This window comes from Fukomys damarensis, unplaced genomic scaffold, assembly GCF_012274545.1.
Source record: "Fukomys damarensis isolate Sample0158 unplaced genomic scaffold, DMR_v1.0_HiC HiC_scaffold_9, whole genome shotgun sequence".
Taxonomy (NCBI): domain Eukaryota; kingdom Metazoa; phylum Chordata; class Mammalia; order Rodentia; family Bathyergidae; genus Fukomys; species Fukomys damarensis.
Genome location: NW_022900921.1, coordinates 40,601,338 through 40,624,195, shown reverse-complemented (window position 1 = coordinate 40,624,195; position 22,858 = coordinate 40,601,338). Strand labels below are relative to the sequence as shown.

The 22,858-nt window shown below is 46.1% G+C and overlaps 1 protein-coding gene across 4 annotated transcripts in view; it reads left to right on the top strand.

Annotated features, from left to right (window-relative positions):
• Window positions 1-4,005: 4,005 nt before the first annotated feature.
• The window catches only part of LOC104872007 (two pore calcium channel protein 1), a 32,586-nt gene continuing 13,733 nt past the window's right edge, over window positions 4,006-22,858 (top strand). For 2 of the 4 annotated variants that reach the window (XM_010638169.3, XM_033761685.1), the window contains exons 1-9: window positions 4,006-4,420; window positions 10,467-10,549; window positions 11,857-11,971; window positions 13,911-14,039; window positions 18,087-18,203; window positions 18,300-18,418; window positions 18,616-18,717; window positions 20,030-20,156; window positions 21,942-22,143. In XM_010638169.3, the coding sequence (XP_010636471.1) occupies window positions 4,346-4,420; window positions 10,467-10,549; window positions 11,857-11,971; window positions 13,911-14,039; window positions 18,087-18,203; window positions 18,300-18,418; window positions 18,616-18,717; window positions 20,030-20,156; window positions 21,942-22,143 (1,069 nt within the window). In that variant the 5' untranslated portion in view covers window positions 4,006-4,345. The remainder of the gene's footprint in view (window positions 4,421-10,466; window positions 10,550-11,856; window positions 11,972-13,910; window positions 14,040-18,086; window positions 18,204-18,299; window positions 18,419-18,615; window positions 18,718-20,029; window positions 20,157-21,941; window positions 22,144-22,858) is intronic. The other 2 variants (XM_010638168.3, XR_004516433.1) reach the window with 2 other exon arrangements.

The window sequence follows — 22,858 nt, the reverse complement described above, 5'->3', positions numbered from 1 at the left end:
CCCCGCCCCGAGTTTAGATACCTGGACCTTCTTTCCTAGCAAAGTCAGGTCCTGGCCAGTGTAAATAAAATTTTGTCCTTCTAGACTTGCATTTTCTCATCTGGTCAAGATAACAACAGCAACAACCCCTTTCCTTGACGACAAATAAGCAAATGGCCACCTTCCCTTCAGAGCTCTGGCCTGGTGTAAGAAGGTCCGTGGGTTCCCACTGGGCTGGGAAGGACACTGGGGACCCTGAGAAGAATGTCTTCTTGCAGTCTGCCATGGTCACTTCACTTTCCTCCTTGGTGGGACAAATACCTGACAGCCACAATTTAAAGTAGGAGAGTTGTGTTTTGGCTTATGGTTACCGTTGTGGTTGGCTGGCTCCAAGGCAGAGCATGTCGTGGCAGATCCCGGTGGTAACACTGTGGTCAGGAAGCAGAGTGAAGGGAGGAACTGGGCCTGGAGATCCGTGCTTCCAGGTCACACCCCAGTGACCCACCAGTTCTGACCACACTCTGCCTCCCAACAGGAAGTCAGCTATAGTGTCACCAGGGCCAATCCTCTTCCAAAAACTTCACCTATGAGCACATGCATGGGTCCCTGGGGGGATGTCGCCAATCAAGGCATAACACAGTCCAGAATCTCACACATCCTCTATTCTGTGGTTCACTGCAAGGTTTTGGTGGAAACCACTTCTAGGAATTCCTACTTAACAAATATTTATTGAAAACTTCTTTTAGGTGCTTGAAAAATATCTGGACAAAACAAAGGTCTCTACGCTTGTGGAGATTACTTACTACCAGGTGGGGACAGTTAAAAATAAGCACAAGAGATGATTCAGTGTGGTGAAGGTAACAAAGTCAATACAAGGGAAGAGAAGCCTGGGAAGAGGCTGGCAAGAGGGCAGGTATGGGATGAAGAATCCCATAGGGTGTTGCACTCTGCCTCCCTGAGAAGGGGGAGGGCTGAGCAAACACGGTTGTCTGGAGGAAAACAATTTCATGAAACCCACTGTATTCTACAGGATACTAAGTAAATAGATTTAGGCAGAATTCTCAGCTAGTGGAGATTTTCCCCATATTCTCAGGTGAAACTACCTACAAGGTGGAGAGACAGAGACAGAGAAAATGCCTCTTTGCCAGGAGGTCTGGGTATGTCACCCCAGTGCCACCAATTTCAAGCTGGCTGGGTCAATTCTCCTCTCTGAGCCTTTCCTTCCTTGGCTCTGAGGTGGGGACGGTAATCAGTACCTGTTATTGGCTGAATTATGTCCTTTCCAAAATTTATATACTGAAGTCCTAACCCCCAGTATCCCAGAATATGACTGTATTTGGAGACAGGTAATAAAGGTAAACTGAAGTCCTTAGGGTGGGGCATAATCCAATACAACTGCCTCTATAAGAGGAGGAAATATGGAGACAGACACATATAGGGAAGACGACATGCAGATGGGGATGATGCCATCTACAAGCCATCTGTAAGAGAGCCCTTACCAGCATCTTGACCCCAGACTGCTGGAAATAGTTTTTATTGTTTAAGCTCCCTGGCCCTTGGTACTTGGTTATGGAAGCCAGAGCCAACCAGTACAGTACTAGCAGGCTGTTATAGGATATCCTTTGTGACAATTGGCTCCTCAAGGCTCTGTACAAAACTCTGACTCTTTCTTGCTACCAACAGATATGCCACCAGGAACAGGCATGCTCAGGCATTGTTCCCAGTGTTTTTATCACTCCCATCACAGAAAATTTTTTTCACTGAAGGGACAAAATTGTCCTTTAATTCTAGTCCCACATCCTTGTTAATTTGAATCTAGGCATATAGTAATCTAGGCATATAGTTTAAAATGAAACCTTATAGACAAACATAATCAGAAGAAACATTTCCTCCCTTCATGTGTTTGCCCTTTGCCATGTACTCAAGAGCAAGCGATGATTATGGTTTATTTATGCACCCTTTCAGGAAAATATTTTATGCATTTGTCAGAAATAGAATATATGCATTCCTTTATAAACTTCACATGAGAGATCAAACTCCTTGAAGGGTGCTACTTCCCATCCCCACCTAGGATTTTGCAGGATTTTCCCTGTTGGCCCTGCAGATCACCTTGTACCGTGTACATAATTCAAAGCCTAAGGTCAGTCAGCTCTTTCTGCACCTCGCTGCTCCATCATCTGCAGGAGAGCCATCTTCACCCTGGGTTGCTAGAAATATGTGCTTGAAAAAAATGTGCATTCACAGGAGAAGGGGAGGGAAGAGAGAAGGAAATCTCTCCCCTTTAGTGCACAGCTTCTTTCCAGTCAGGCTGCACCAACCTAATTGCCAGGGATAATTGTAGCCAAAGAAAGTACCCTGTGATGACGTGCCTGGACCAAGCTGCAACTTCCTCTTGCCAAGTTGGGTCAAAGTCCTGACCCAATCCTGGGATGCTGGGATGGAGTGGGTGTGGCTGGTGGGTGGGGGCAGCCCTTTTGGCAGCAGGGGGGCTATAATCCCACTTGCCCAGAGCTGCATATGTGTGTGGTTAAACATGTGCAGATAAACTGAGCTGTGTAGAAGGCTGTTCACCAAAGTGTGCACACGGTGGTGGTTATTTTCGATTAGTCATTCTAGCTCCCCACAATGGACATAATAACATTTTATAAAACAAAAGAAGCCAGTATAAAAGATGCTGCCATAAAAATCTATAAATTACCCTTTAAGGTAGAAAAATTCTTGTCTCTTGGCAAAAACACATAGAGTTTCATGTAATCCACACAATAGTTGCAAAAAGTAGTAATTTTAGACACTTGTAGACACAGATCTTTGGTTAGCTGGTATGAATTTGGTTTTACCATTTCAGCTGCCATAACATGCCTGCTCTGTGCCAGAACCTGGGAGTTAAAGATGTCGGGTTCTTGTCTTTTTTCTCCAACAAGTGCTTGTGTCCTAGTGGGGCAGAATACTATCTGCAAACAGATGAACCCAAGCTCCTGTGATTGTTTTCCCGAAGAGTATGGGGAGCAAAGAGAAGAAATGATCTATTGCTAAGGGGCAGAGGCTACGTTCAGCCCCCACTGCAGGACAGCCTCATGGGCAAGAGCTTGACTCTGGTGTTGAAATGCAGGCCAGTGATCTAACAGCTTTCCTAGATTAAAATAGCATCCACTTGTGATCTCACAGCCTACATGCCAACAGCCCCAAGACCAGGTTGGATTCTCTACTCAGGGTCACACAAGGCTGCCATAAAGGTGTCAGCATGGCTGTGTTCCTTCCTGGAGGTCTCTGGAGAGGCTGCTTTCCAGCTCATTCAGGTTGTTGCAGAATTTAGTTTCTTGCAGTCTCCTGAATCCCTAAGGCAGCAGCATTCTGACCAGGCACACAGAGTCTCTCGTGGAGGTCCCTGTCACCTCCCTCTGCCTTCCTCTGCTGGTCTCTTGCACTGTTAAGATCCACGGGATAATCCAGAATGACCTCCCTTTTGTAAGGACCTGTGATAAGTAACTTGAATTACATTCGAAGTCTCATTTGCATGCAAAGTAACAGATTCATAGTCCCACGGATTAGCTGTACAACCTTTTGGGGGTCGTGATTCTGCCAGCCACAGTCCCTGAACTCCATCTCACCTGCCAGGTACCTAGCATGGAGTTCTGATGAACTACCGGGAGGAAAGCCAGGCTTCCTGACAGGTGACAGGGCTGTCACAGGGCTCCCTCATGTGGGAGTGTCAACGGTTTCTTGTCTTTCCTTAATGCAGAACTCAGGGTCACTTGCCCTTGCCAGCCAAAGAAAACTCGAGCTGGCTTTCAAGTATTTATCACTGTGTTTTAAATTTATGAAAAACAGTTGAAAAAAATTTGGAATAGGTTCATGAAAATCCAGATTTCTGCTTTCTCTTGAAAACTGAGCAGCTCTGGCAAACCTTAGTTCCAAGTGAGGCTGGAACTGGGGGCCCCCCAGGAAAAGACCGGGGTGTGGGCCCCGCTTCCTGTAGGATCCTGCCGCCCTCCTGGGTGGGACGCAGCGTCCACAGTCGGTCCTTGAGCCAACCCCACTAGGAAGGGAGACAGCCAGTATTCACAGACGCCCGTCCGCAGCAGGCCCTTTAATGCTCCTAACAACCCCGGGGAAAGGTACTTTAGTGTCTCCTTGACCTAGGCACTCCTCGCTCGCTCTGGGCGCAAAGCCGTGCCCTCGGCCCGCTGGTGTCCGCGGAGCTTGCACCCGCCCAGCTCTGATTGCGGGCCTGGACCCACCGCGCTGGCTGCCGCCCCTCAGTGGTCACGTGAAGGCGGGGCGCAGCAGGGCTCCGTAGCCCGGGAGGGCAGAGTCCGCCGGGGAGGCCCCTACGTTCGTACATCCCTGCCCAGTGCACCACGCCGCGATGCACGGGGTCCAGCTCGGCTCGGGCTTGCAGAGTCTGAACCCAGAGCCCCCAGAGGAGCTGCCCGCCCAAGAGGTAAGGGGGCAATGCTCGCAGCGCCTCTGCCCCGGGACCACCTCTGAGAGCGCAAACCCGCAGAAAGGCAGCGCCGGCTGCGGGGACTGGGGGTCCTGCGGGCTCAAGCGAGCGAGCAGCTCTCTTAGGCCCGGGAATCCCGTATCCCAAATTTGGCTGCTCAGCCGCGAGCCGTAGCCTGGAGCGCAGCCCTGTGCGTTGGGGTCACTTGGGGAGCTGTCAGCCTGGGCTGCGGTGACCGGACCTGGTTCCAAGCCCGCGCTCTGAGTGCAGGGAGGGCCGAGCCCTACGTAGCAAGCAAGGAGCGACCCCCAGCCGGGTCCCCAGGCCGTGCGTCCCGCCCAGCTCTTCCTGCCGGCGCAAAGCAGCTGGGGGTCCGGGCGCAGGGAAACACTGGGAAGAGGCTGCAGGGTGTAGGCCAGAGTGCTGACGCAGCCTTTGCTCTTCCGACTCACGTGGGCCGGGCAGATGGGCCCCGAAATCGCCGTGGACTCTTTGGCTCTGACCGCCAGAGTGTCTTTGGAGTTGACTGGCCTGGGGTGAGTCCTTTGGTTGGATACAAAGTGGAGAGGGGAGTTGTTAACAGGTATTGGGGTGCCCAGGGGACCTTCCAGGCTCTTGTTGTTCTGTTCAAGAATGTGAAAAACGTAGAGGTTTTACATTTATTGAAGGTATTAAAAGTATTACAGGTAAGGAAAGTAGGGAAAGAAGTACTCTGAAAAGGAGAGTTCTGCTGAGCAAATGTGGGCCAGTCAAGTAGGAAAAGAAGTGTAGTGCATCGTGTAGAATGCAGGGTGGGCAGGTGGAAAGGCTCACAGGGATATACCCTCATTCTGCCTTCAGATCCCAAACCGCATTGATCTTTGGAGAAACGAATTGAAGACAGAACTCTGGTATGGGGTGCAGGGCTCAGAAGCTGTTCTGTGGATGTGTCCTGAATTTCCGTGACTGGCAGGTCTCTGTGATCAACAGGTCATACCCAGTTCCCCAGAGGCGTTGCCACCCCCAAATCTCCTCCCCCAATATCACCCCTGCTTGGTCACCTACCAATGGGCCCCTGGAGCCTGTTGGAGGGGTCCACAGGGCAACATTTTCTGTGAGGTTTTAAAGTCCCGTCTGGTGCCCTGGGCTTCCTCTCTGGCCTGCTGATCTCCCACAGGAATTTGGCCACTTCCAACAGATGGGTTGTGCCTCTGACCTTTAAGGAAGCAGACCAGGAAGGAGGAGGAGGGGGAGGTCCCAAGCCAGCCCTTACTCCCCCTGATAATGAGTGGGAAGAAAATAATCTGAGAATATTGACCTTCTTGTATGTACTTTACACCTTTTTGTCTAAATAAGAGGAGTGCAGTACTAATAATGATAATGATAATAATAGTAATAATAATAATCTGAGACCTCAAGAAATGGAAGAAGGACAGAAAACAGTCCTGTCCTCTGACTGACTCTTTTCACTTAATGGCATCTCCAGGAGTCAGATCTTTCACAGCTCAGTGTCTTTCAAAGACCTTCCTCAGGGGAGCAGATAAAGATTAGTCTGGTACCAACAGATAATCCTCAGTAGAACACCTGTTTGCTGAAATAAAAGAAATGATCTAGTCATTAAGAGACAATGTCTAGCTAGATCTCAGAAGGACACCAGCCAACTGACTGGGTTAACCTTATTCAAAAGTTAGCTTTGGGTTAAGCAACAAGAAACTGTGGAGTCAACTGAAATGCACCAAGGCCCTCTTTTTTCAAGGAATTTTTAAGAACTCTTCTACATGGAGTTTCTTTTGGCAGCTACTAAGCTGACAATACTTCTTGAATCAACCTGCTTATACTTTTTTTTTTTTTTTTTTTTTTTTTTTGGTAACTAGGGATTGAACTCTGTACCTTGTGCTTGCAAGGCAGGGGGCAGCACCACTGAGCTATCCCTGGTCCAACCTGCTTATACTTTTGAAATAGAAATAGCCCAAATGCTACTGATTCTCATTGTGGGTTAGAACTAATGGGAAAACTTTTAGGAATGTTCCTAGTTCAGCTCCTGTTTCTCAAATTCTGATTTTATTGTCTGGGTGTGGCTTGGGCCACAGTTACTTTACTGCTATTGGGGGATTCAAAGTGCCACCAGCACTGAGATTCTGTGCCCTGGGATGTTTCTTTTTGACACTCTTTGTGGTCACTCCTTAATACTTTATGTGCTTGTATTTGGGGTGATTTTTTTTTGTACTGGGGATCGAACTTGGGACCTTGTGCTTTCAAGGCAGGTGGCAGAACCACTGAGCTAAATCCCCGGCCTATGTGCTTGTATTTGAATATTCTTATTCTTAAACTTACTTGAGGAGGTTTTCGATGACCATTTCTCAGAGCTCTTGGTCCCCTGATGTTGCCTTACAGTGATTTTCAAAGAAGTTTTTGGCAGGGGAAAGGGGCAGTAACCAGAAGGGCTGCAGCAGTCTGGCCAGGGCTCTTTCTCATGGTGGGGTGAAGGGATCCCCAAGAACATTAGGAGAGCAGATGGTCCAGGCTGAAATTTCCACAGGGAAATTCCACAAGGAGCACCATAAAACCAGTTGCCCAGGCAAATGATTTAGTGACAGAGGAAAGTGAGGTTTATGATGACCTAGAGGGCAGTCCTCTACCCAAAGAAGACTACAGCTACCCATTTCCAGCTGTTCAGGTGCCACGTGTGCAATCCTAGATTGCAAGAGTGGCTTCTGAGTCCTCCCATCTTCCTCAAACACAGGCCCCTTTTGCAAAGTGACTGCAGTTCATTCCAGTAATAGGTGGGGTCCATTTCTGCAGCCCTTGCACCTGAGTTTGGTCATGAGACTTGCTTTAGCTAAAGGGACATTGGCAAAAGTGCTGCACTCAGTGGTGTGGGAACCACTTGAGTGTCAGTGCTTACTCTTCTGCTGCTCTCGGGGACTCTGTGACCCTTGACTCAGAGTGCACATGACCATGACACACGAGCAAGGGTCTCTCAGACCATTCATCCCCTAATATTGTAGGGATCAGTTAAGATAGCCTGGGCCAGCATTGCTCAATTGACCCACGTGATATGGGAAAACATAAAATGTTTATCCAGGTGAGTTAAGTATCAGGGTGAGTAGCAAAAACTTATTATAGTATAGTCTCACATTGCCAGATGTTATAACTTTTAAAATAGAAACCATAAGTTCAAATTTTTGTGTAAGCTCCAGTTTAAAAAGAAATTGAATTGGTAGCCAACATCCTAAAAGCACTCTGTGGGCCAAACCAAACACATCTTTAGGCTGCTCTTGGCCTGTTGGTTGTTGGTTTCAGCTTTCTACACAGAAGGATATGAGGTATTTATACTAATGCCTCATTGTCCTCATACCTTGAGCCATCCCTTCTTGCCAGACTGCTGTGCTCCTCTTATCCTTGACTACTGTCTCTCTGTATGGAATACCCACTCTAGATGGCACAGTGCAAGCTACTCCAGGCAGTCTTTCCATATGGAAATGCCACCTGTGGGGATTGCCAGTCTTCTTGGAGAAAGGGAAGTTTGAGGTGGGTTTCCAGTGAAGGAACGTGGACAGGACACACATGGTTCTGGGTGAGCACGAGATGAGAGAAGGAGGAAACTCCATGGGGAACAATGAACACGGAATCCACAGTTTTGTTTTTGTTTTTTGTGGGTTTTGATTTGTTTTGGTTTGAGGTTTTTGAAAAAGGGTCTTGCTATTAGTTCAGGCTGGCCTTGAACTCAGTGAACCTCCTGCCCCAGCCTCCCAAGTGGTTGTGTGTGTGATTATGCCTGGCATTGAAATCCATTACTTTGGGTCAGAGAAGAGTGTCCCTGGAGGGAAAGTGAGGGAGAGAACATTGGAGAGGAGTAGAGAGGAGGTTGTAGAGCCCCTAAACACTATGCCAGAGGATTTTCTCTTGATTGTCTGGACAAAGGGGAATCATGAGGCAAGAGAAGAAGCTTTGGAATGGGGGCCCCATATGGAAAGCAAGGGTTTACTCTTTTCTACAGTATGCAGAATGAACCCGTGGTAGGCTGAGGGAGATAGGCAGAAGGAGTAGTATTTATAATGATAGACAAACACTGGGATTGGAAAGAAAAACCAGGATGGGGGAGAAGTTAACTTAAAATAGTGGGAACAAAATTCTCTTGGCCTTATGGCTCCTTGTGCTAATTTTTCTCATCTTGAGGTGCGAGAGACATATCAGCTGTGTTTTCAAAGCACTCTGTCCTTAACATCACTTCTTCCTGTGATTCTCATTGACTGACTTATAGATATGTGGGGTTTATAATTATTTGTTCCTATGATGGGAAAGACTGAACTGAGAGCTTCTGAGGTCAACTTTCTGTCCATTCTGTCATTCTAAGGAATTCACCTTACAACACTGGGGGGAAGATAGAGAGAAAACACAAAAACCTCTCTCTAATTCCTCCTCTCTCTAATTCTAAGGAATTCACCTCACAACATTGAGGGGGAAGACAGAGAGAAAACACAAAAACCTTAAATATACTTTAAAATCTTGGTGGTGAGGGGAAAGGAAGTGTCACAGTTTTGAGAAGTGAAAGAAAATCAAGAAAAGTCCATTGTTATAGTGCAAAGAGAATAGCAAACATAATGAGGGCCTGGGGATTTAGCTCAATGTTACCGCTGCCTGGCTAACCCTAACCCTAAGCACAAGGTCCTGAGTTCGATCCCCAGTGTCAACCCCCCGACCCCCAAAACCCCCCAAAACATGAGAAACATTAGGAAAGTGGCCATATTTAGACCTATGGTTTTCAATCTTGACTGCACATTTGAATCACCTTGGAACTTTAAAAACTTGAATCCAGGCCCCACTTCCCACAGTTTATACAGTTATTAATGTTAGGCATTTTCTGCTCACAAAATATTTCTAATCATCCCCAGGGGATGCCCCTCCCATTCTTCAATGGCAAGGATGTTCACTGGAAAAACAATTGATATTAATGGTTTTTCTATTAAAATGTTTTTAATGTGTAAAAGAAAAATGTGTGCTAAGTGTTAAACACATACTTAGTATTCCTTATATTTTGATGGACATATAGGTTGCTTCCAAGATTTAGCTATTATGAATTGTGCTGCTATAAACATGGATATACATGAATCACTGTAATATGATATCTGTAACTCCTTCAGGAAGATTAGGTCTATATATTTTGTCTTGGAAACAAATCCAGAATATATTGAATGAAAAGTATAAGCTATGAATTATATGAAAACATTATTATTTTTGCTATTTGTGGTGCTGAGGATGGAACCTGGGGCATTGAGCATGCTATATCCTCAGTCCTAACTTTATTGTTTTAGAATTATATGTAAAAGGCCTGGGGATTTAGCTCAGTGATGCTGTTGCCTTCCTTGCAAGTGCAAAGACCCGAGTTTGATCCCCGGCACCCCCACCAAAAAATTATATGTAAATGCAGAGTCATACCTTCAGAAATCATCAAGACAATAATTCCCTTAAAAATCCTCTTGATCACCCATCAAGAAGCTTAAATGTGATTTTGTACTTATGTATTTTTTGTGTGTGCATATACAGTACAGTAATGCCTTGGTTCATGAAAGTTTCTCTTTGGGAATAATTTGATTCACAAGCAAAAGTGTTTGGCAAAATTTTGCTTTGGTTTTTGAACTTTGAATTGGGTAATGAAAATGACCTAGGCATCTTCCCTGGAATCGTGCCAGGAATTAAGTTTGTGAACTGAGGCACACTATATATGTAGAGCCATGATCCTCTATATGTATATAAAAATATACCACTTAGGTACATTACGTGGCCTGTTCTGTACTCTCTTTTCTTTTGTCCCTCTGAGAACCTGCATTTGGATTTGGGTGAGTGCAGTGTGCTGTGCTGTCCAGCTTACTGTGGGGTCTTTGGCATCTAGCACATAGGGAAGCATGCAATGTGCACAGTCCCCTCTGGGGACAACAGGGGCTGGGGATTGGGTTGGAGGACGAGGTCGGGCTTTTGCACTTGATGCCCCCTCAAAAGGGAAAAGAAAGTGTCCTTTTTAGCCTGACTGTTTCCTCCCTTTGCTTTCTCCCACGGGGAACAGAACCTTCTGCTGGCAGCTGCTTACGTTTCCGATGCCCAGTACAACAGAAATGTTCCCTTCCAAACATCCCCACAGGCGATCAGGTAATTAAAGTGTTAAATGGTCCCATGGAGCCACCCAGAACCTTCTTTCTTGGGGTTGAAGAAAACTCAAGATGTTGCTTTCATAGATAATTCTGAGAGAGATCCAGGGCATGGCACATTTTGATAAAATTCAGTGCTTGTAAGTTTCAGGAGCCTGGTGCTTCATGTGTGGGAGCATTCATCTGACTAAGAGCAGATGAATGAATAGCTGCCATGCTGGGATCGGAGATGGGGACCCTGGCTAAGAATGTCATTGCTTTGCCCCAAAGAAGCATTGTCCTCTCAGAGTCACCCAGAATAAAAACGAAGCCTTTTATTTTTCCCTACTGTCTCTTTTGATGAAATCCACGTTTGTTTGTTTTTTTTGTTGCTTTTTTTTTTTTTTGGTGGGAATTCACATTTTTGTCTTTCACCCCTTAAAGATTGAACTATGGCCAGCATTTGGTCTAGAATAAGGAAAAAAAAAGTATTTCTTATCATCAGGGTTCAGTGCCAGTGTCTCCAAAAGCAGCAAATGCCTCATCCCTGGATGCTGCCAGGCAGGGATGGGGACAGCCCCCATGACAGGAAGAGAACCCTGTGACCTCCAGGTCTCTCTGGGGTCTACTGTGGTAAGATGGGGTAAGGCACATCTCCATGTTGGGTTACCATGCCATGTAATGACAGGTCACTTTACCCTGCATCAGTCATTAGCTAAGTCTGAGGGTTATTCTCTTTTTATTATTCCCCAAACCCAAAGAAAAAGATGCACATCTTAGCCTGAGACTACTCAGAAAATGTGCTTTGAGATGTAAAACTATTCTTGTTTTTCTTTTTCTGCTAATGTTTTTTTTTGGGCGGGTACTGGGGATTGAACTGAGGTCTTTGTGCTTGCAAGGCAGGCCATGAGCTAAATCCCCGGCCCCTCTGCTAATATTTTGTATTACAAGCTCACTTAAACACTGGCCCTGCTCCCTGGAACTTAAAAGGAGATGTGGCTAAGCCATTGCTTCTTTATCTTAGTCTCTTTTATTTATTCGCTTATTTTATTTTTGTGGTCCTGGGACTCAAAGCCAGGGCCCTGCACATACTAGGCAAGTCTTCTTATCATTGAGCTACTCTCCCAGGCCCTCCCCACCCCACTTCTAACTTTATTATGTGTTTGCAGCACATAATGGTTATTAAGTCCATTGCAGTGCTTGTTTCGTGTACATAACACATTTCAATCCCCCTCTTCCCCCTCCCTCTCATTTGTCTTTATAGGGAAGTTTGGGTGTTGTTAACTCCTGCCCTGTGGCTATAACCACCTTCATGCTTTTCCTCTACAGACTTTACTATTTTTATAACCACTGGATGATGGGAATGGCCACATACATTTTTATCTGTGTAGACCTCTCTCTGGCCCTGTTTGAGGAGCCCGCGCTGTTCCCGTTGCCTTTTGTGGTGAGCTTCAGCATGAGATGGTTAACTTGTAATCCCCTTTGAGGTTGTTATCATCCCCTTTTTAACAGAACATCTGTTGTCATCCCCTTTTCAGCAGATGAGAGAGTTGAGCCTTAGGAGCTTTGTCTAATTTGTCCGACACCACTTGGAAATTGGGTAGAGCTAGTCCAAGCCAAGTCTGTCCAATTTCAAAGTTGCTTTTTAATAACCGCATGGACTCTTTATTTTTCCAAGTCTCAGGTATCTATTGCTGCATAACAAACTACGCTAAAACTCCAATGCTTAAAGCAGGGGTCAGAAACTGTATGGTAGGACAAATTTGGCTCTTGTCTGCTTTTGTACAGCATGTGCCTTAGTGCAACAAACTCCTTGTTCCCCGTCCCCCATTCAGGTTGAAACCTAACCCCAATGTGATGGTGTTTAGAGGTGGGATGGTGTTTAGAGGAGATGATTAATCAGGAGGATGGAGTTTTTAGGAACAGGAATAAAAGCCCTGGGATTTAGCTCAGTGGTTCTGTCGCCTGCCTTGAAAGTGGGAGGTTCTGACACTGATCCCGGTACAGAAATAAAAAAAAAAAAGAGCCCAGGCCTTTCTGTTCCTTGTCCCTTCTGTCATATGTGTACATAGAAAAAAGAAGGCTGTCAGGAAGCCTTCAGAAAGTGCATTCTCAGCAGAAACCAAATCTACCAGTACTTTGATCTTAGTCTTCAGTCTCCAGAACTAACAGAAATAAATTCCTGTTGTTTATAAGTACCCAGTTCATGGTATTGTTCGTATTTTGTTATACAAAGGGGTAAAAATCAGAAGCATTGTTTATGGGATGCCTCCAAGCAACATCCCCCACACTTCCCTGAGATAAAGATTCTGCAGAGCATGGATTCTCTGGGTAGAAGACCTTTAGCCCAGTGCCCTATTCATGTACACATAAAGTCTGCAGAGGCAGAGCCATGCTCCACAGACCCAGACTGAATGTCACCTGTCCCTCCCTAGCACTTGCCCCGCCCAGCCAGGGTAGGAATTTTGCAGAGTGCTTTGTCTCAGCCACTTGCCTTTCCTGTGTGGTGCTGGTCACAGCAGCTTCTGGGTTGGCCACCTGGGTGTCCTAGTGCTCCTTCAGCCATTGTTCCTCCTGCAGTCCCCAAGACAAACATGTCATGGGGTCGGGGGTGCTGTGGTCTCACCAGCATTTCCATGTTGTCTAATTTTGAGCAGGCATGTATTGCAATTGCCCAAGGCCTGCAAGCCCTTCACAGATGAACAGGCCAACAGCTAGAAGACTTGCAAAGGGCTACAGCCCAGGACCCATCAGGGGTGGAGTAAAAGGAGATGATTATGTCACCTGCAGCTCATTCCTTCTGGTCCCCAGAGAGTCTCTTCTCTCTTCCTAGTTTAAGCCAACTCACCCCTCTCCTGGTCTCTTCCTGCTTTGCTGCCATCTTCTCCCTGTTGGTAGAGGAAAGTGTCCTTACTGGGGAGTTCTCCTGGCAATCACAGGGCCATGATGGGCTGCAGGCATGGACCACAAGGCTGGCTGGCTGCAGGGAGTTTGGGGTTGGGGCTCTGTACCTGTGGCAGGCACTCATCAGGACTTACACTGAGCTCGGTGGCCCTCACCCTCTCTGCTCACCAGCCAAGTTTAGGCAGTATGGCTGCAGTAGCTATGATGTTTAAGGTATGACACCCAGACCCCTTTCCAAACATACTTTAGGGAGTGTCTTAGTCCATTTTCTGTTGCTATAACAAAATACTGGGGCCAAGGTAGTTTATAAAGAATAGAAGTTTATTCAGTTCATAGAGGCTGGGAAGTCCAAGGACTTGGCTAATTTTTGGAACCAGGCAGCAAAGATAGGTGGCAATGGGAGGAGGGGATCATGAGAGGATGACAGTGGAGCCTTCTGATGACAGGACCCAGGGCTCAGTGCTGTCCTCTCCTTGCAGGCCACTGCCCTCACAGAAGTACTCTGCTTGACTGCATTCTCTGTGAGGCTGGTGCACTTTGCTAAAGTCACTCCTCAAATGGTTTTCTGGAAGGACATGAAGAACATCTGCATCATGGTAACCATCATGGTGAGTGTGCATTGCCATGCTTGGGGGCATTTATGATCAGAGGCGGAAATCGGGGAGGAAAAGAATTGATGAGTTTGTTTTTGTTAAAGCAACACCTTGCTGGAGCAAACCCTGGAAGTGTGATGGTATAGCTGCAATCAGAGCTCAAGCCCAAGGATGAAAATGGCCAAAAGTGACAGCTTGGATATTTTAACACATTTTCACACTTGGCCCAGGCCAAACTAGAGAAAAAAATGACAGATGCTCTAATAGAAGAATGAGCTGAAAAGGGGGAAGCCAACTCATAAAAGAAGGAATTGAATACCCGGAACAGCAGACATGAAAGATATTTATTTAACCAAATTAAACAATATAGATCAAAACAACACAATAACATGTATTTACCTTTAAGAAAATGTCAGCAAGACTGAGAGAAAACAAACTTTATACCTTATTAGAGAGAGAAATAAGCTGTATTTCTAGAAGGCTGCTTGGAAGTTCTTTTCTTTTCCTTTCCTTTCTCCCTCTTCCTTCCTTCTGTCATCTGTGATACTGGGACTTGAACCTAGCACTTCTGCATGGGGCTACATCCTCGGCCCTTTTTGGTTTTTATTTTTTTAGACAAAATAAATATTTTTTATTTTACTAAGTTGCACAGGCTGCACTTGAATAGTTGATCCTCCTGCCTCAGTTTCCCAGAGGACTGGGATTGTAGGCCTGTACCACTGTGCATGTTCTGGGAGCAGTTCTTTTCAAAAGCCTTAAATGTGCATATACTTGCACTCTGGCCTTCCATTTCTGGGATTTGTTTTTAAGAAAGAAGGACACATTTAAAGATTTAGCAACAAAATTGGTGGTATCTGAGCTGTTCATAATATTGAGATTGGAAACAACTTGGTTCTCTGACCAGAGATAGATACAATAGGAAAGTGTGAAATAAAGTGTGATATGTCCACACAGCCCTTTAAAGTTATGTTAAGGGCACATATGTGTCTATAATCAAGGAGAGATGATTACCAGCAAAAAGTTACAGTATAGTTGGATCACATTTTGGTTAAAAAGAAGCAGTGGCACTGGGAGTGTAGCTTAGGAACGGAACCCTTGCTTCTCTAGCATGCATGGGACCCCTGGGTTTGATTTGCAGCACCACAAATGCCAACAACAAAACAAAAAGATAAAAGAATGTTATATGCAGTGGTACCTTGGTTCACAAACTGAATTCTTTCCACAATTCTGGTCACAAACTGAATTGGACACAAACCAAATCAAATTTCCTCATAAGGTCAACATTGAACCTAACCGTTGAATCTGATTTGGTATTCATAGAAAAATCTAGACCATACAGTGCATGACAAGCAGAGGGTGCACTCTGAACTGCTCCTGCAGTGAGCAGAGAGGCCCTTGGGGGTCAGATGAGGGGGTTTTATGTTAACATGCCAACATGCCTGACCATAGTTCTTTGCGGTGAACCTCAGAACCACAGCTCTGCCATTTCCATGTGCTGCTCTCTTCCCAGAGCACTGTCCATTCATGGGCTTCTGTGAACATTCCTAGGTGTGGAGGCTCCCATGCAGCCACTGGTATTGGTTCCCCTCTGAGTCCTTTGCTCTGTGGCCAGGGCTTGCTGGTTACTGCCACATCAGCATCGCAGAGAGCGAACCCACCCTCTTCCCTGTAGGATTCTGTCTTCTATATCTGTTTTCAGAGTCCTCCCTGTCCTGTCCCCTCCCTTCTCTCTGGTGCCTGCCTCCAGTTTTGCTCAGGATGCCTCTTGCACTGTGTCCTCCTCCTACTCCTCCTTCTCTTCCCACTGGTCTGCTCCTGTCCCTGTTCTGGGCTCTCATGGTGTCTCAGCTGCATGTAAGATCTCTCCTATAACACAGTTCAGGCCTCATCACCCTCACCTGCCTTGGCCACCCCAACCCCAAATCACTGATGTATGAATTTTAGATGCTCTTGCTGGATTGATTCTTCAGAGACAGACTTCAGATCCTGTCCCTCCCTTGCTCAAATGTCTGCCAGCCCCTCTGGCTGGTCAGGACAACGATGCCACCAATTTCTCTGCACATGTGTCTGTCCTCTCTTTCACACCAGCTGGCTGGGCTGTCTGCTACTCCTGCATTTCTCTGCTTGAGGTCCTTCTTTGGCCTGCAGTGTTCTGTTCATCTCTTGTTCTCTCTCTAAAGATTTGCTTGGACTTTGCTTTCACATTGGCAGAGCCCTCAGAATATGCAGAGTGTCTCCACTTTCCTGATTTCTAGAAATATCTTCACCTTCCATTATTAAAAGCTACACTGGCACCCGTGTTCTGTGATAGTACCTGTGACCATACACTTGGTTTTCATCCTTAATGGAGTGTGTAAGAAAACTGTAAAAACACAAAAACAAAAAGTGTGCGCTTAGGGGGCTTATTTTGAAAAAAAAAAAAAAGAAATAAAAAAACCCAGAGTCTGTAAGATAGAAAAAGATGCCCCTAATTAAGGGTCTTTCATGAAAGACTCTTACTCTTTGTGCCTCCACAGCTCACTGCTCGGGGAGGACATACCTTACAAACCTAAGTCTGCACAGCACTCCTTCAGATCACCGGCTTTCCATCCGTGGCAGAGAAAAGCTGGAGTCCTTGTTATGGACACAAGGATGAGAGTCTCTTGCCATTGTCTGTCCCTTCCTGGTTTCATGACACTGCAAGCCCCAGAGTCCTCTTGTTGTTCCCACACCTCCACTCTGCCTGGACGGTGTGGCCCAGCCATGTGACTCCTACAGCCTGACCCTGTGTGTTCTCTAGGGCACACCCTGCCCCAGGACGCAGAGCACATCTGTAGTGGGTCCTGTTCTTCCTTCCCACTGGACTGTGCTCACCCGAGCACCTTCTGCCCTGCATGCAACCCCAAGGGGGCACCCTGCGCATGTGCACAGCCGTTTCCAGTACAAAATGGCCTCACTTCCGTGCCCCTCCCGCCATATCCTTATTAGGACAACTTCTAGGGTTCCCCAATGCTGGAACTATGTTGTGTCTTTCTAGCCTGGCCCTCAAATTTCCTGTCTTTGGCCCTTGTCACTTCTGCTGCTTCCCTCTGCCCCCGCTCCCAGGACCCTGCTTTTCAAACTTGCCGGGATGTTTCCTCCACATCCTGTCGACTATTTCTTCCAACCCTGCTCTTGCCTTTTCTGAGTTTTATCTTCAAAGCTCAGTGCTTTAAGATCGCGTCAAGTAGTGCCTCCTCCATGAAGCTCCCCAGATGTCATAACCCTTTGTGACCTGCCTAATGCTGCTGCAAGGGCAGCCACACCAGCTCCCTCCCCCTGATGCCCAGGGCGATTTCTATGTCATTTCCCTCTGCTGTGGTGGGCGATCCTTTTGGGATCTCCCTGGATCTTCTGTGTGTTACCACCAAAGGGGCTAAATGCAGGTGGTTTGATGATGATAGATTATCCTTTTTTACATAAAGATTTCCAGTGGACACTAGGCCAATGGTGGCAAACCTATGGCCTATGTACCCACATGAAGTGTTTGTTATCATTGAAAGCTCTAAAAGTTTCAGCGTCTCGGCTAGACTCTTCTTTTGTCCCACCCTCCCATGCATCTTTTGCCTACAAACCTGACATGAATAAAGATTTCTGTGTTCCAGGTATTCTTATCCCGGTTAGCAGACTAGAAGTCCTCTCTTTCATATGTCAAATGGGAGGAAAGTTCAGTAGGATTCTGTGTGGACACAAGTAGCAATGTGACAAATAGTGAAGGGTGAGCATCTGTGGTCTGTCTTCCAGTCCCAGATGTGTGATCAGAGGCCATGTGATTGCCTTCTCTGTGCTTCAAATTCTTCCTTCTGGGGGCAGCAGTGTGCTGAAGCTAAAATGAAGAAACTATAGAAGGTGCTTATTATACTGCACGACACCTAGTAAGACCTCCAGGGCTAGCTGTGATTGATGTTGTATTACAAAGTGGAATTATGCTGTTTAGGAAACTTGAAATTTCACGTGATACTCTGACTCCCCTCCTAGCTGGGTAAGGACTTCTCTGTCCTTTGGTAGTGAGGTTCTGACATCTGTCTTCTGTGTCTCTTTCAGGTGACCTTGATTGACCTCATTATCTATGGGTCCCTGGCAGCTGTTCACATCCACAGCATTAGATGGACAAGGGCCTTGAGGCCGGTCTTCCTAATTAACTTCCCTGAAAGTCGTCAGGTAAGCATATGATTTAGAATGCGCAATGCTTTGGTTTTGGTTTTTACAGAAAATTAGCTGATTTCTCATAAATGAAATGAACTTTTGTCTCCCTAGACCCGAAGGGCTTTTCGAAGCATCCGGAACACTCTGCCTGACATCTTGTATGTCTTCCTTCTGTTCCTGTTCAGTGTGCTCATGTTCTCCCTGATAGCCCTGAAGCTTTTTGGGGATAGGTAAGCCCACTTCCCTGCAGGCTTCTGCCTGTGAATCTCCTGTATTTGGGTTAAGCCATAGCCTGCAGAGCCTGCCACAAGATGCTGTCTTTCTTGTTCCACACTTCAAAAATGCCTTTAAGAGGGGGACAGTGTATCAGAATAAGCATTTAACTTATGTGTGTGGTTTTCACTTTGTGCTTTTGGTTCCTGTTTAGGGGGTTGAAAACAGCTGAAGGAGCTCCTTACTTCACAAATATTCTGGAAATTGCATTTGAGCTCTACGTGCTGGTCACTACGGCAAACAACCCTGACATCATGTATGTGTCCCCTGGTCCATGTTCATAGATATCTGTCACTGTAACGTAATTCACATTATTAAAAGTAGCTGGATGCATGGCTCAGTGGTAGAGCTCTTGCCTCACATGTAAGAGGCCTTGGGGTTCCATCCCCAACACTGAAAAAAATAAAACAGAACAGAGCAAAACAAACTCAAAAAGCAGCTATCTTCAGCAGGACCGAGAGGGGGAAAATGTGATTTTCTCTTCAGTTGCATTCATTGTAAAAATATTGAAGAGTATAAAATCTTACACAAATGATCACCTATCATATTTAAAACTAAATCAGGTGAATTCTTTGAAAATTGAAAGCAACAGGAGACATCTCTTGAGATTCAACTCTTAACTAGTGGGGCCCACTGGTCTGGATCCCCTATTCTGGGATTTTCTCTTAAGCATTTTGCTTTATTTTTTTGGTGCCAGGGATTGAACTTGGGTTCTTGCTCTTGCTAGGCAGGTGGTGGAACCACTGAGCCAAATCCCAGCCTGTTATTTTGTTTTTCACTGAGACAAGGTTTTGCTATGTAGTCTGGACTGGCCTTGAATTCACTCATTATGTAACCTCCTGCTTCAGCCTCCTGCCTCAGCAAGGTCCCAGTGCTGCTGTGTTCTTGAGTTTTTCCTTCAGGACCCTAACCACCAGCCATTCTGGCACCCATGACATGGCCCCGCCTGTAGGACATCTGATTTCCATTAAAGGTGTTCCCAGTTTACGCTTCTTGTTCTGTCACAGCCACTCAAAATGCCCCTTTTATTCTCCCCGTCCCAGGGTGTGTAGATAATTATCTGTCACCTCAGCCAAGGCCGTCCAGTGTCCTTCAGGGCCCTGAATGTAAATCCAAGCCATGCTTCTGGTTCTTTCTGTAATTCTAGGGTGGTGGCTCTCCCTCTCAGTCTTGATTTTCTTATTGTGAAGTCAGAGAAATGGATTAGGCAATTGCTAAGGCCCAACCTGCTTTGAACACTGCCACCTCTGAAAGACACAAGAATTTCAGAAGGGCAGATTTGGAGTGAGCTGTTTAGCCACAGGGATGGTGATGGTTTTAAGGCCCTATGGCACCACATGAGAGTTTTTCAGTGCCTCCTACACAATAATTGTGCTTATGGATATTGTCTGTGGTCACCCTTGTGTGCACTGTGGAATGAAAGCATGAAAAATCACGACACACTGGGGCAAGGGATTTAGCTCAGTGTTGCTAAGCTGTCTTGCTGGTGCAAGATCCTGAGTTCAATCTGCAGTACCAAAATAAATAAATAAATAAAATAATAATGAAACCTAATCACTTCCTTCCAGGATGCCTGCCTATAATGTCAATTGGTGGTATTCCTTGTATTTCATAACCTACATCATCATCAACACTTACATCTTCATGTCTGTCTTTCTGGCCGTGGTCTACAACAACTACAGGAAGCACTTAAAGGTAACAGTCATGAGCTTGGGGTCAGGGGTGGGCAGTGCCTCTGCTGGGCACAGTGACAGGGATGGGCAGGTGTGTTTGCTATGTGGAAGTGGAGGCATTGCTTACTTGGGAGGAAGGGAAAGCTTATCTGGGATCCTGCTCCCTTTCACTAAGCAGAGTGTTTCTTCACCATTCTTCATGGTAGATCTGAGAAGACCCAAATGACAAAGGACATAGCCACCTTTGTTCTGAAAAGTCCTTGGCTTTGCTTATTGCTCTTAACGCATCTAGAATCTCTGCAACATTTTGTGTGGATTGGAGGTTGAGACTCTTTAAGCTTTCAAGTTCTCTCCTCGCTAGGGGCAGGGAGGAAGCTGGGAGAACTGCGGTGTTTGCATTTAAGGAGGAGAAGGCAGTGGAGCTGACTCTCAGATCTGGCCAATCTGGCCTTCAAAGAAATCTGGTGGTGCACGCCTGTAATCCCAGCACTCGGGAGGCTGAGGCAGGAGGATCGCTGTGAGTTCAAAACCAGCCTGGGCTACATAGTGAGTTCTAGGTCAGTCTCAACTACATAGTGAGACCCTATCTCAAAAAACAAAAAAAAAAAAAAAAAAAAAAAAAAAAAAAAAAAGAGAAAGAAAGAAAGAAAGAAACAAATCTGGTTCTGTCCAGGTATTTTGGATCTGACTCTGAGGCAAGGAGGCCTTCTCTGGCCTCTTCCTCCCTCTGATAGGAGAGGCCATTCCCGAAGGTCTGGTGCACCTCTCTTCTCTTTCACTGCTGGACAGAATGGTTGCTGTGCTTCCCCTCTCCCAAGGAAGTGTATTTTTGAGTGACACCTCTGGGAAATTAGTCCCCTGCAACATGCACCACCTGGAAAAGTCATGCTTTATGTGCCCAGCCCCATCCATGTTCTCAAGAGTCAACACTAATACCTAGCCCTTGCTCTTTAAGAATGTATAGTCTAGCTGTGTACTCTGTTAGATGATGATGATATTGGGTAACAGACTTACAGGGAGCAGTAGGACTGGGCATGCAGGCTGGAAGGCTTGGCAGCTGGACAGCTGAGGAAGGCTGTTGTACTACCCTTTACTGGAAGATTCCTTGCGGTCAGGCCAGATGGCACCAGGCAGGCCCCAGCTGTCCTTTGGCCTGGGACTGCTTTTAGCCTTGTTTCACTTCCCTGTGAAAGGACTTTCTCCTCCTCTTCCTCTCTTTCTATCCTGACATAATGATAGCTCTCCCCACCTCCATCTCTGCCTCTCTTCTCAGCTGCACACCCAGTCTCCTTCGTTTCTGGAATCTCCTTCCTCCTGGGCAGAGTGGAGTTTGGAGCTGTCTTCTTTCTGTCACTCTACTTCTTGCCACACAGACTTTCCTTCAAGGGCTCCCTCATTGCAACTTGGTAAGACAAGTATTGTGGACACAGACAGGGGTTAGCTAAATAGGCCTAGAGTGGGGAGGGATTATGTCCTTTGCTTATTAGCAAACCCTTCAGCTGGGCGTGGTGGCGCACGCCTGTAATCCCAGCACTCAGGGGGCTGAGGCAGGAGGATCGCTGTGAGTTCGAGACCAGCCTGGGCTACATAGTGAGTTCCAGGTCAGTCTCAACTACAGAATGAGACTCTGTCTCAAACCAACCCTGCCCCCCAAAAAACCCTTTAGTGACTTCTCCTGGGCTCCTCCATGACTTGGAAACATTTGGGGTGGAAGAAATGGCTCTTCCTCAAATCTTTCTCTTAAAACACTCATCTCTCTCTCTCTCTCTCTCTCTCTCTCTCTCTCTCTCTCTCTCTCTCTTTAAAGAATGAGATTCGCAAACTGGCATACCTGAAACGGCACAAAATGATGCAGGCATTCCATATTCTGAAAGTCAAGGTGGGCACAGAGTTTGTGGTAAAGGAGGCCACATGGAAGCAGCTGGCCAAGGTAGTGGCACCAGACATCAGCAGCTCCCACCTGGAACTCCTCCTGAGGATCTCTGATGAGGGGCAGCAGGGGTATGTGGGTAAGAAGCCTTCCCTGTGCCTCCAGCAGTACCATAGCCATTCCCCAAATCCAAGGATGCTCAAGTCCCTTCTGTAAAAGTCCTTAGTGCTTTTTTTTTTTTTACAACTCTCACACATCCTCTCATCTCTAGATTACTTATAAAACTTGATATAATGTAAATGCTGTAGTCATTGTACCGTATCAGAGAGTAAAGACAAGAAGAAAAGGTCTGAACGTGTTCAGTGCAGAAGCACCCATTCTCAATATTTTTGGCCCATGGTTGGTTGAGTCTGTAGATATAGAACATATAGAAAATATCTGCTGACTGTATTTAAAATTTTTTAGATTAGCAAACACATCCCAGGTCCCCTGACCTTTAATTACTGGCTCATGGTTGGAGTTGCTTGACTTGTGATCTGTTTGTAAAGTAAATGAGGCCAAGACTCATCTAGTTTGAGAAAGGTATTCATCAGTAACAGATTATTTTATAGCTTCACCTATGTGGCAAGAAGACAGTGCCAACGGGTACTTGGTTTAGCCTTTATGAAACAGCATTTAAGTATCATCACCTTTTATATATCATCACCAGGGCAAACCTGTTTGTTTGTTTGTTTGTTTGTTTGTTTTTACTGGGGATTGAACTCAGGTCCTTGCACTTTTGAGGCGGAACCACTGAGCTAAATCTCCAGCCCAGGGAAAACCTGTTTTTAAGGAAGAAAAGCAATCAACTTGCT